The sequence below is a fragment of the Cottoperca gobio genome, chromosome 16 (genome assembly GCF_900634415.1).
Source record: "Cottoperca gobio chromosome 16, fCotGob3.1, whole genome shotgun sequence".
In the NCBI taxonomy this organism is placed as follows: Eukaryota; Metazoa; Chordata; class Actinopteri; order Perciformes; family Bovichtidae; genus Cottoperca; species Cottoperca gobio.
In genome coordinates this window covers 2,424,535-2,438,995 of record NC_041370.1, presented here as the reverse complement: position 1 = coordinate 2,438,995, position 14,461 = coordinate 2,424,535, and the positions used below count along the sequence as shown (strand labels likewise).

At 44.2% G+C, this 14,461-nt stretch overlaps 1 protein-coding gene across 7 annotated transcripts in view; it reads left to right on the top strand.

The window, feature by feature from the left end:
• Positions 1–14,461, top strand: part of cspg5a (chondroitin sulfate proteoglycan 5a) — a 42,759-nt gene that overhangs the window by 7,828 nt on the left and 20,470 nt on the right. For all 7 annotated transcript variants that reach the window (XM_029451027.1, XM_029451029.1, XM_029451031.1 and 4 more), the window contains exon 2: positions 8,434–9,427. In XM_029451027.1, the coding sequence (XP_029306887.1) occupies positions 8,434–9,427 (994 nt within the window). The remainder of the gene's footprint in view (positions 1–8,433; positions 9,428–14,461) is intronic.

Genomic DNA, 14,461 nt, shown 5'->3' with positions numbered 1-14,461 from the left:
GCGCGTGCGTGTGTGTGTGTACATACATACATGCTCACTTGAATATTAATTGAGTGACGGTTCAAAATCAGGTCACAAGGGAGAAAAACACAAGCTGTGTGAATGTAGATGCATGGATGCACATATACAGTAAGCACACACACACACACACACACACAAAGCTTATGAGTGTGGAAATATGGCCTCATACACGTGCGTGCATGCACACGTGTCCACACACACAAAGGAATTGAACAGTGTCACATTTTCCGACCTCATAAAAGCGCAGTTCTTCAAAGATAAACACGTTATTATTATGTGTGTGTTTCCCTGTGTGCGAGAGAGTGTGTGTGCGTGTTAATGTGTGCGGATACAGATCTTGACGGGTTTTGCGGCGCCGCTTTAGCGAGGCCGAGGCCGAGGCCGAGAGAGTTTCCATGGCAACACATCCTTCCTACATCCCACCACCTGTGGAGTCAGAAATGAAAAGATTTATGTGATGGAGGGAGAAACAGAGAGAGATGCTTGGAATACGAGGCAAGAGCGGAAAGATGTGGAGGGAGAGATTTATGTGACGAGGAGAGAGGGATGAAATTAATACAATTCATGAAATAAGATGGGGGGGGGGGGGGCAAGACAGGGAGAACAAGAAGGTAACAAATTTAAAGAAGGAGATTAAATGTAAAATCAATGCAAAGGTTTTCAATTAGAGACGAGTGCAGAGCTGTGCATTTCCTCTTTATATCGATATTAATGAGCAGCGTTGAGTAAAGATAAAAAGGCCTCATGTCTTATTCATAAGTGAGTGAGTGTGGGAACGAGAGAGGAGCGTGTGTGTGTGTGTGTGTGTGTGTGTGTGTGTGTGTGTGTGTGTGTGTGTGGTTCTCTTGAGCTTCATGTATTTGAAGCTGAAATCAATGAGAATGAGTTGAGGCTCTCTCTCTTCATCTGCGTTCAATCTGCTTCGCTCGTCCGCTCGGTTCGGCCATTTATTTAAACGTTAATGAAATCATCCCTCCTGTGTGTGTGTGTAACGTCCCCACACTGCAGGGAACACAGAACACTGTCACACTGAAGTTTCTTTAAAAAACCCAACAAAAAATACCCACAAAAAATATAATAGTCTGCATTAAAAGATTAAAAAGGATCTGGTGAGATTACAAAACCAAGCGGGTTTATAAAGAGATAAAACAGCACAAACTACGTATGCAGTTTGGCCCCTCACTGCGCCTCTTCACCTATTTTCATCTCTGACCTTTCTGCATCTCCCCCGGCAGCACGCAGCACTTACTGACTGATGTATAATGGAAGCTGGCACCACTTTGCCTTTTTTCTTTGCTAAATAAGTGAATGCGAGGAAATTGTTGCACCTTGCTCTGCATTTAACTAATCATTGTCAAATGTTACACCTTTAAAACCTGAAACCAAACATTTCACTTAAACCTGTTTTTCTCTGATTTCCTCACCAAGTCCTCCATATTGTTTCTATGGCAGCCTGTAAGCTTTTGTTTATTTGCCAGTGTCAAACCTTTCCCCTCCTACCTCCAGTCTGGGTCAGCAAACTGGCTGGCGGGCCCTAACTGTCATGACCAATCAGGTTCCTCTTTACAGTCTGTCACAGCCAATCAGAGCGGCCCGGGTCTGCGGCTAGTTTCAGTGGCCACCCCTCTCCAGACTGATCTGGGTTGAACAAAAGGCGAGGCCTGAGGGTCGGCAGCTCGCCAGCACGGGCTAACAGCACTTGGCCTTAAGGCGCCATCACCCCCAAACAATCAGTCACACACACACACACACACACACACACACACATACACATACACACCCACCCACACACACATACACACATGAAGACAAGCCAAACTGTTCTCATTATGACCATCCACACCCCTCACAAGAGGAACTGGAAGCCACCCCAATTACTAGTGGGTTATACTGGCAGAGAGACAACACACACACACACACACACACACACACACACACACACACACACACACACACACACACACACTAATATAAATAAACTCTCAGACATGCAGTTTACGTAACACCGTTTCATTATCTCATGTGAAGTGGGAGGGAAACAAACAAAGACTCTTTCATCACTTTTGTCTCGTCTGAGAGCTGAACGGACCCGTCCTGCCTCGTCCTGCTTCGACCCCGTCCTGCCCGCTGCTGTTTAGTCTGCAGGTCTGTGGCTCGAACAACAGACGCTGGTTATTGTTGCTTTCACTAGACTTGCACTTTGAATGCCCTTAAAGCAATCAGTTGTGTGGACTCACTCAGTCTTTTATTGTTTGTTATTCCAGTTGAGTTTAGTTTCTTGATTGATTGTTTGAAGTCATTTTCAAAGCAGAAATGCTCATTTATATCTGTGTAAATTGAATCTCTTTGGACAAAACAATACATTTGATGATTTTTCACAGCTTTCTGACATTTTATGATTTTATGATCAAATCGAGAAATCAAGTTTTTGACAGCGAGGGCACCTGGAATAAAACAAACAAAAGATCAAGCTTTACGTGGTGAAAGCAACACTTCATATGTTTAGAAGTGTGGTTGTCTGAGGAACTTATCATCGTCAGTTTACTACCGACAGTAGATGGCGGTCGGCACGTCCCCCAGCTTGCAGAAACAGACGTAAGCTGAGCGGTGTACTGCTGAGGACGGCGACTGCAGCAAAATGTATTTTAAACACCTGAAATAGACCCATCTAGAATATTTTCAGAGCTTTACCTTTCCGGCAGTGAATTATTTGTGAATTTTCTCCATCCTTTTATCTCTGTGTCTGTCGTAACCAAATCTCTCTGCAAAGCGTTTTGTGTTACAGTATGTGATGATTAAGTTTCCTAACACATGGGACCTTGTATGTATTTAAAACCCCACTGTGCAGCATCATTTCCAAAATGCAATGCATGTTTTATTTTGTGCATTATAACTTGAATTATCTGAATATAAAAAACAAAACTGACTTTGGCTTGTGGCACCTTTAATAATTTTGTCAACGCCAATTAAACGTGTGACAGACACACATTACTTCCTTGTTATGGCCTGTATATTCTCTACAATAGCTAAAGTCGCTGCTGTGTACCGGTGTGATGCAGAACTTACTTTCTGGAGCTTCCACAGAGCTGTTCCTGAACCAGCTGTCTGTCAAAAGATTTGTCCTCATTAATCCAATTAGGCTAACGAGGCGGTGAAAGGGAGACATCTCCACTTAATTGAAGCTCAGTCCAGAGATGCACAGGGAGGATCCTGGCAGACTGACTGTGGTGTCCTCCAGCAGACCAGCTCTGAGAGTCTGTGTGTGGATGTGTACACCTGCCCTGTGTACATCTGCCCTGTGTACACCTGCCCTGTATACTCCTGCCCCGTATACACCTGTATACACCTGCCCTGTATACACCTGTCCCGTATACACCTGTATACACCTTCCCTGTGTACACCTGCCCTGTGTACACCTGCCCTGTATACACCTGTCCTGTATACACATGCCCTGAATACACCTGTCCTGTGTACACCTGCCCTGTATACACCTGCCCTGTATACACCTGCCCTGTATACACATGTCCTGACTACACCTGCCCTGTATACACCTGCCCTGTATACACCTGCTCTGTATACACCTGCTCTGTATACACCTGCCCTGTATACACCTGCCCTGTGTACACCTGCCCTGTGTACACCTGCCCCGTGTACACCTGCCCTGTGTACACCTGCCCTGTGTACACCTGCCCTGTGTACACCTGCCCTGTATACACCTGCCCTGTGTACACCTGCTGTGTATACACACACCTGCCCTGTATACACCTGCCCTGTGTACACCTGCCCTGTATAAACCTGCCCTGTGTACACTTGCCCTGTATACACCTGCCCTGTGTACACCTGCCCTGTATACACCTGCCCTGTGTACACCTGCCCTGTATACACCTGCCCTGTGTACACCTGCCCTGTATACACCTGCCCTGTGTACACCTGCCCTGTATACACCTGCCCTGTATACACCTGCCCTGTGTACACCTGCCCTGTGTACACCTGCCGTGTATACACACACCTGCCCTGTGTACAACTGCCCTGTATAAACCTGCCCTGTGTACACTTGCCCTGTATACACCTGCCCTGTGTACACCTGCCCTGTGTACACCTGCCCTGTATACACCTGCCCCGTGTACACCTGCCCTGTGTACACCTGCCATGTATACACACACCTGCCCTGTATACACCTGCCCCGTATACACCTGCCCTGTGTACACCTGCCGTGTATACACACACCTGCCCTGTATACACCTGCCCTGTGTACACTTGCCCTGTGTACACCTGCCGTGTATACACACACCTGCCCTGTATACACCTGCCCTGTGTACACCTGCCCTGTATACACCTGCCCTGTGTACACCTGCCCTGTATACACCTGCCCTGTGTACACCTGCCCTGTGTACACTTGCCCTGTATCACAAATCACAAGTCATAAAGTTTCATAAAAAAAAAGCGTCAGTGTTCAACCAACGTTAGGTAAAACACATTAATGTGCCCCTTTCCAAACGACAACAATAATTCAGATATAGTTCTAATCACATCTCTCGATCTCTCTAGTGAAGAAGAAATCCAACATTGCACTTCACTTAATGGGAGTCTTGCTCTGAAGCTTGCTTGTTGACAGCTGACTCACTCTCTGGTTTCCTGCTTGTTTGTTAAACCCAAACTCTGTTGATTCAAAATTGGCTTTTTAGGCTCCAAACAAGAATAAAGCAATGTTAAAATCCAGCCTTCATAAAGTGAGTTACCTGAGGGTAAATGTTATTTTAATACAAGGCTTTATACTTATAATACTTATACTTATAATCTATTCAACAGCTTTACTAACTACCTAATAATTTATGATCATTATAGGTTAATCTACCCAGCAGTGTATATCATGCATTATTAATTATAATCTAGAGATTCTTTTTTTTTTTGCACCTTTATGCATAATGAGAACTTTAACTTTCGGTACTTTGAGTATATTTCGATACAAATGCTTTTGTGCATAAATAAAACATCTGAGTACTTCTTCCAGCCCTGCGTGCATGTAAACCTTCTCAACGATCCAGTTTGAAAGACATTGTACACTCATGTAGTGGGGGAGTAGCAGGAGTTCAGGTGGCTGATAGTAGACGGTGCAGAGAGGATTGGAGATCTCTGTTGAGAGTTTTCCCCTCGGGGACAGACAGCCTGGCAGAGTGGGAGTAAAAGTCAGAAAGTGTCGTTCATGATCCATGAAAGCGTCTCTCTTCATCTCTGTCACCCTCTCTGTCCATCCCTCACTTTGTCACATTCTGCCTCAGCTTTTCTTCCTCTCTTTCTTTGTCCCTGTTCCCTCGTTACCATCTCTCCTCATCACCTCCTCTCTCTCTCTCTCTCTCTCTCTCTCTCTCTCTCTCTCTCTCTCTCTCTCTCTCTCTCTCTCTCTCTCTCTCTCTCTCTCTCTCTGGTTGTGCAGCAGGCATTACTGTCCAGTTTGCATTCATCAGGCTTATAGTTCTGTTGAAGGCTGACTGGTTTCCCCAGGAGATTCCCCCAAACACCAGCTCATCTGGACAAACTGTCACTTAATGAGTGTGTTGCTGTCAGGTGTGTGTGTGTGTGTGTGTGTGTGTGCGTGTGTGTGTGTGTGTGGTAATGCAAACGAAGGCGAGTGTGATTGTTGTTTATGTTAAGAGAGAGAGAGAGAGGCGTTCATAGTCTGAAATCCTGATTTCCTGGTGAGCATCAAGCATCCAGTGTGTAAAATCCTTATGTGTAGTTATAGTAAAGCCCTTTTTTTTATGTGTGTGAGCGCGGCTTTGGCATATTATCCTGCGCTGCTCAGTTGATGTGTTAAACAGCAGTGGATTGTGGAACCGCTGGAAGGATTAGCCCCAGAACGACCCCGGCTTCAAAGACGCAGCTCGCCAGAAAACAAAACCTTAAATAAACTGAAGCGTTCCACATGTCAAACGCCTCGTGGCTGAAGGGACAGCCTCCCTCCTAATGATGCCAGGAAGAACCGAAACAATAACACGCATGCATTCATATGTATTGCTATATATCTGTTGATCAATGCAGGCATGCTCTTTATCAGCACTGTCCTGCTTTATGTTTGTAAGTATGTTTTCACGAGCAAGAAGAGCAGCTGGTAGAGAAAGGTCTCGCTCAATGGTTCTCTAACAGTAGAAGCTGAAGGGGGAACTTGCAGGCTGCAGCCGCAGAGTTATTGTATGATACACAATGAAGCAATGGAGCCAATAACTCAATGCAAACGGAGTCTATACGAACCTTTTCCCTCTCGAATAAAGGGTTATTAAAGAGTTCTGTTAAGCCCATTACATTGTACACACATTGTATATATTGGACTACACAAGTACATTGAGTTGATTTAAAGGTCAGGTATGTGATCTGTAGAGGTCTGTCTGGTTGTTCTAAAGCACTTTTATAAGTGATGAAATGATTAGATTATTGGGTGTGTACCTTGTCTGATCACGTCATGTAAGTCAACACTTTGGTAGAGGTCATAATAATTGATAAACTACTGGCTGTGTAGATGGAGACGCATCTCGTGAGACGGAGATGGACCGATTAACTTCCCAGAGGGATCAGAGTTTATCTTCTGTCGGCGAAGATCCGCACAGATATCCTCACAGATGCCATTTGGTGGAGGATGTTTATAAAAGCTCCTTAGACGACCAAACGTAGACGCAAAGATGTCTGAAAGATAAATAAATAAATAAGTATGAATGTGATTTTAACACATTTTTAAGAGCGTAGATGATGAGGCCACTGACTGAATATAAAACAAAAATATAGATATTTTTGATTAAAGATACGTTGATGAGATTCTTCTGTTCATGAATGATGTCACATTTTATTCTAGTGCTTATTAAACACCAATGTGTGAATAATACTGTTATTTTACAGGACATCAGTCCCCATGAAGGACCTTAAAAAACCTTAAAAGTCACAAAAATGATTAGTCACACATTACTATGCAGATTTAGATTACAAACACAAATTATAATGATCTAAAAAATTCCAATACATCATTATAGATTAAGATACCCAGCAGTATATAAATCCTAAAGCTTTCTTACAATTGTCCAGACGCTGTCTTGTCTGCGTCTCCTTCAAGAACCCCCCCCACCCTGCAGGGCTCCCCAAAATCTCCCAAATCCCTGCCTCTCCAACCCCATAATCCATAATCCCTGCTCCTCGCCATTGAAGTACATTACTGTATTGTTCCTTTAATCCAAAGGGGGAGCGGCCATAAAGCAGCTTCTTGCGTGACTCAACGAGCCGCCCTGGGATGAAGTAATCGACCGGAGGATAAGCATACGGCCGATCACGTCTCATTTTAATTTGTGTGGCAGTGTGAGGCTGGAAAACGTCTTTGGAAAGAGTGATTGTGTTTGTATGTTTGTATTTATAGTTCATATACAAAGCAGATGTTGTACCCGACTGCCCAGTGTGTTTTCTTGGCAGTTATTCTTATAAAATATCGGATGATATTACAATTGAAATGACATTTCTTTTTAGCTCCTGCGATCTGATTTTAGGGGGATACATTTGTATTAGATATCAGTAAATAAGCATTTAGTTTGTACCACTGAGATGGTTTGGAACGCCTTTCCTTCTGGGAACTGACAGCAAGCCTTACAGGAAAGGATGGTGCTGTGTTCACCGCTCCGTCCCCAAGCGTTTATTTTCAACCCCTCGATTGTTGAATTTTTCATAGTAATGGTTGCCGCATCTTCTGATGTCATGGTTTGTGTGGGATCAGCAGTTTTTTTCTACCGTTCGCTGCACAGACGGACATTTTTCTACAGTTACTACGCTGTGTGCATGTTTTCTGAGCAGTTTTACTCGTCATACACGTTTTTAGATTCAGCGTGACCTACACTATCCGAGGATTTCATTATCTTCAATGTCCATTTGGAAAAAACTTCCAATTTCCATTTAATGGGCTATTAATAATCTATGGTGCTCCGTTGAGGACGTACAGTATTCACTACAAATATAATGTGAACAGAGTAGAATGCACAAAAATCAAACGGGCTGCTTTCTGCCTATCCCCCTAATGAGCCTTATATTCCAGAAACTGGAGCTCATTTGAGAGCTCGAAGTTTTTCCGGAGTTGATCGATACAAACTGATGCCTGTTTCTCCAAGTGAAACTGTTTTCACCTCATTAAATCAGCTGAGGTTCTGTGTCTCTCCTGCTTTCTGCTGCTGGGAGGAAAGAGATCTTTGTGTTTTGGGTCATAGTGGGGGCTTTCACGCATGTGTACACAGGAATAAAAGGTTTACGATCATAACACCTGTTTAAAGAATGGGATAGATTTAGATATTAAGGTTTAGGATAGATTACAAAGCCAAGCTTTAAAACAAAATCACTTTGTCAGTTGGTGAATTTGTACTAAGAGACTTTTGTTGTGTGTGTTTGTAGGAAACGTTGTGGGGACCAATGCCACTGAGCCGGACAGCGCGGCCAATGTTACCTCCCTGCTCAGCGAGGAGGAGGGGCCTGTCAAGGTCAATGAGGCCGTCGTCGCGGTAACCAGGATGAGCAGCTCAGCCAGTCTGGACACTGTGACTCCGAAGGCGGGCCGGATCCCCCGCGCCAGTGAGGAGGATGAGCAGAGCAGCGGCTTGTTCGATGAAACGATGGTTCCCGCATTGGAAGAAGTGGGCGTGGCAGCCCCGCCCCAGCTCAGCCCTGATTCGGCTGAGACGGAGCACCTGCTGCCCAGCAACCCACACGGACAGGACGTCATGGAGAGCAAGGAGGATGAAGAGGAAGGGGAGCGTCTGCCAAGCACCGACCCGCCTTGGATCCACGCCAAGGACACAGCCGTGTTTGACCTAGATCGCCCCTTCACCACCACCACCGCCCAGCCCTCGGCCCCCAGCAACCCCTCTAACCCCGACGTCCTCCATGTGGACTTCTTCGACCCCTCCTCTCGTGGGCGCGGCCTCGACCTGGCCCCGGCCTCTCCTTCATCACTGGCCCATGAGCTGCAAGGAGGCGACCCGACCTCCTGGGCGATGCCGGACAACTATGACTACCTCACACCCTACGAGGATGGCGTGTCCCCCACTGCCGATGAGTACACGTACAGCACCACGACCGACGCCTACGAGAGCGACGATGATCTCCGACTCGCCGCTGGCTCTCCGGCTCGCACCAAGCCCCGGGTCCCGGGGTCTGGCTCCTTTATCCCTGGGGCGGCTCTTCCTGGTGCGGGAGGTCCGGTACCAAACGTTCCTGTGGCAGCTCCTCCAGCATCTTCACCGGTGGATGGTTCAGACGGGATGGGTGGATGCCGTGTGGGCTACCAGGTGGCGAACGGAAGTTGCCGCTCGCCCTGCGACATGCTGCCCAACTACTGCTTCAATGGGGGACAGTGTTACCTGCTGGAGGGCATGGGAGTGTTCTGCAGGTATGACACAAACACATAGAGTATACTGCACACTACATTCACAAAACAAGCCAGTATCACTCATCAATAGTTGCAATAATATATCTAAATCATATAAAAACTGTTTTCCTTATACCTTCAGAACTTGCCTCATAATAATCCAATTTAGAAATGTTCTTCTGTATCAAAGATACATTAGATAAATGCTATCCGTACAGTAGTGGTTACAGTGTTAAAGTAAATTGCTAGTAGCTTATTCTGCATGACTTTTCATTGGGCAGATTTACCAAAATGTGAAATCAAATATATATGAGCCTCTGGGTCTGAAAAGTGAAGCCAATGCGGAAGTGCCTAAACTTGCATTCTCTCTAATGACCAGCAGGGGGCGACTCCACTGGTTGTATAGAAGTCTATGAGAAAATGACCAAATCTCACTTAATGTATTACCTCAGTGAACATTTATTGAGTTTATGTCTCCATCTCTAGTTTCAAGTCTTCTTCAATACAGCATCGTTTTATAAATTATGATCCCATTTAAAGTAAAATACGACGATAAAGCTGGATATGCTTTAGCTTGTGATTCACAGGTCAACTATAATTTTATGATACACTTTTAAGATCTTGGTCGTTTTAACTATATATTTTAGCGGGATGAAGGATTTTAGTTATCCGTCGTCTGGATCTTAAATCTTAAGCAAGCTGAGCAAACATTAGCAACAGCCGAACAGCATTGGAGACACAATGATTCTTCAACGTCTAACTCATGGGTCTTCAACAGGGAGTCCATTGCTGCAGGGGGTCCGCCAAATTATTCTTTGATAATATTTTGAACATGTCTGAAAATGCACATTACAGTAACATGAATCCAACAAATTATTAGCAAATAACAATAACGATAACAACGCTCTCCATGTTTCTCGTCCTATAACTTTAAGTGTCTTATGATAAGATGATCAGCATGTATAATCACTGATAAATACATTCTGCAGCATCCACAACAGGTTTCACAGCCACCAGACACCAATATGTAAAATGAAATGAGTCATCTGATGTACGAGGCACCATGAAACTCTAGATTTATAGTTATTCTAGTTCTCCTGGTCATGAACATGTGGAAAAGCTCAGTGCAGAATATAAACAGTGCGTTATTGCTCTTTTAAACAAGAGAGTTTTATGAGGACATGTTCTTCTGCCAGGCTCTGCTGAGATTCAGTTTTCCTTTGTCATGAAATCTGTACACAGACACACACACACACACAAACACACACACACACACACACACACACACACACACACACACACACACACGGTCAAATACGTGAACACATGAAACTGAGATGAATGTTTTTTTGTAAACAGAGACACAATCAAACAGTCCCCTGCTTATCGACTCTGTATGATCTGCCTTCCAGGCATCGGCCACAAACTGCAGGAATGACTTCCCTCAACACTCGATCCCGTCGGGCTGCCGTGGTGCAGAATCTAGGTGGAGGTCAAAAGTCAAATGGATTAAGAGAAACATTTATGAAAATATGGTGAAAGCCACAGAGTAGTTCCAGCTGGCAATTCATCACCAAAGTCCAAAATCACAACGCATCTGCAGATCAAAGCGTCCTGATCTGTGACGAGAACAGCTACACTTGAGTTAAAAATAAATAAAAAAACAACACATCACAGCAGGTTGAGGATTAGAGCTGCTGCAGATGGGGGAAGGATGAGCTGTGCTCCGGCCGACAGCTTCTCTGATTTCTAATACTGTATTATTGCAGAACTGATGATCTCTATAGTACATATTAAATGGGATATGAAGGGATCGATAGCAAAGCTGCATTTAGAAGCTGCCGTCACGCACAATCACTCCCTGTTGCTTTTAATTCAACTGGAAACATTTACATTTCTCTACCCTTGAAACATTTTCCCCTTCCCGATCCAAGGTGACGGTCCGTTTCATTTGGGCACCTGTAACGGCAACATGAAAGTGAACTTGAGCTGAACTGAGCTAACAGATAGCGATGGTTCCTCCGAGATGCATTGATTGTGCAGCCATTATACACATTATGGTGTTAATGGACAATTGGCTAAATGTGCCTGGTGTACAGTTAGGTGGAGATGGTGGTAAATGCTGAAAACATCCGCTCTAAACGTCAGGTTTATGTGTTAGCATCTGAGAACAAAAAAACTAAACAAAAAGCAAAAGAAAGATTTCTTTCTTCTGCCGCCATTTTGTACCGACGGTCAACATCCATACAGGAAGAAGTCCGTCACTGACTGATGATATCTATCTGAGGGGGGTTTTCTTGTTGTGTTTCAATCACATGAACATAGGTTTCACATTTTTTAAATGGTAAAGATTTTACATATATTTCCCCATAATCATGAAATGCATGAAGCAACCAATCAGTGAGGAGACGTCTCGTTAGTGAACAGCTGCACAGATTAATATGCAAATGTATGCACAGTGGCAATCGTTCTCCTGACTGGAGATGATGGTGAAAATATGAGCGTGAATCACTCTGCAAGCAGACACACACACACACACACACACACACACACACACACACACACACACACACACACACACACACACACACACACACACACAGTCTCAGTCTAAACTGAAACAAAGAATCTAAAACGCTGAATATCTCTAAAAGCATCTAGAAATCCAGACTGATTTATTCTGAAAAACAAAAGCAGATCTCTCTCAGCTGAAAAGCGTTACGTCTCCACCGCCTGCTCACTCTAATCCCCACGCTGTGAGCATGACCCCGATCCTAGCCGACCGCTCACCCCCTCCGTCTCAAAAGTCGGCAGTCGCATCATGATTTCAGTGAAAATTAGACAATATTTTAAGATTATAATTTGATATCCACCATTTGAAGAGACAACATTAAAATAGTTTTTACTTTCACATGCAGTGGAAAGAGGCAGAAGTGTTGCATGTGGCAGTTTAAAAACAACAGATCATTTACCACAATGTGAGACACAAGAGTAATTACCACGGATACATTACGATTATTTATTATTATTATTATTGATTCATCTGCAGATTCTATTCCAGATCGAGCGTTTGGTCTTTAAAATGTAGGAAGATATTGACAAATCCATCCCAGATTCTCAAAGTCCAAGGTGATGTCTTTAAATGTCTTGTTTCGTCCAAAACCCCAAAGATATTCACTTTAATATGATTTACACCAGAGAACAGCAGAATGAGAGACTGATGCCACTTCTGCGTGGAAACTGACTTTAACGATCAATTTTCTAATTAGTTGGTGATTATTTTTCTGTCGGTCGACTAATAGTTGCATCGCTAAAACAAATACGATCATTGGCAAAAGGTAATGTGTCATTTTGATATTTATTTACAGCGCATAAACAGGAAGAAGCTGCTCAACCAGCTGTAATGGAAGTAACAAACGTCCATGTTTGACAAGAAGAAAACGGTTTAGTGTCATTTTTATCTTCAACCTTTTACCACCTATCGTTCTATGTAGGAACATGAATATGTGCATGTATATATATAATATATCTATCAGCAGATTACACTAGTTAGAGCTACCAGTGAGGCAGAAGCAGGAATACAATCACACCTTTCCGTATCAAACTCACAGATTACCAGTGATATATACTGAGAGGGAAATGGAGCAAAGCTTTCACAGCGATGTCCTGCTAAGCGGACAACATGATCCAGATATTTAGGGCAGATTGTGAGCCTCAGTCAGCAGATAGTAACCGTGATGAACCTCCCGAGAGTGAGTCAGGCGAGAGAGGGAGAGACTGAGAGGCGTTTGACTGCTGGGCAAAAGTGCAATATGGGTCAATGGAGCGCTGGCACAGATGAGGACCAATATGTTCCTCTGGATGTGTGTGTGTGTGTGTGTGTGTGTGTGTGTGTGTGTGTCTGATTACACACGAGTCTGTGTGTGCATGAAACTGTGAGTTCCTATGTGTGTGTGCTGCGTGTTGGTGCGTGCAGCTGAACTGGAGCTGCGTCATACATCAAGCCAATTCAATTACAACGGGATGAATGTTTGGACCTTTAGCCCTCTGCAGTTAAACACATGACCTTTGGAAGTGCGGGTAACTGACCTCAGACCAGCCTGTCGTATCTCTTTCCTGCAGGCGGAGATATGTAGGGAGCCTGCAGGGTGGAAGCTCCAAGGTAAACCTCCATGTTAGAGTAGAGGAGGAGGAAGAAAACAAACACACCTGTACGACTTACTGAAAAAGTTAGTTACTACTAAACTAAATGACTTTAGTGATAAATTCCAGCACAAAGTAATTACTGTGACAAGGACTACTTTGAAATGATGCCATGAGGAAACAAACACACACGTTTACATATTGAGAATATCTGAATAAACTTGACCTCCATCACTATGCACTCGCAGATTCAATACAAAATAACGAGTTACATAAGAAATAACAAAGCAACAAGACTTTCAACTCTCTTTTCTGAAACTATCTCCGGCATCTCCGGGACCGGCCGCCCGGTCCTTCTGATTAATGAGATCTGACAGCGTTAGCGTCGTAAATCGCTTCCTCCTCTGGAGCTGCAGCAGCACTGAGGACGACCATATTGGGAGAAACAGATGAGAAATCAGAGGGAGGGGGGGGACCAGGGTGCGCGAAAGAGAGGACAAAAGACGGGGGTGTTTACAGTGTGAATGTTTTTGTCAGGAAAAGAGAGCAAGAAGGTAAATCAACAGGAAATACAAGAGAGAAAGAAAAGAGCGAGAGGTGGAGGAGAAACTGAGTGAGTCAGAACCTTCTTACTGCCAGTATGGAAAGCACTCGGCAGAGCCAGGTCAAATTTACTGTGTGTGTGTGTGTGTGTGGGTGTGTGTGTGTGTGTGTGTGTGTGTGTGTGTGTGTGTGTGTGTGTGTGTGTCCTGCAGCTTGATGTAATTAAGGGAAGCTTTGAGCAACAACAGCAGTTTGTATCCATTTTAGATTTCATGACCACATCGTGGAAACACACTGATATACACACACACATTCCCACACACACATTCCCACACACACACACACACACACTCACTCATTCACTCGCAG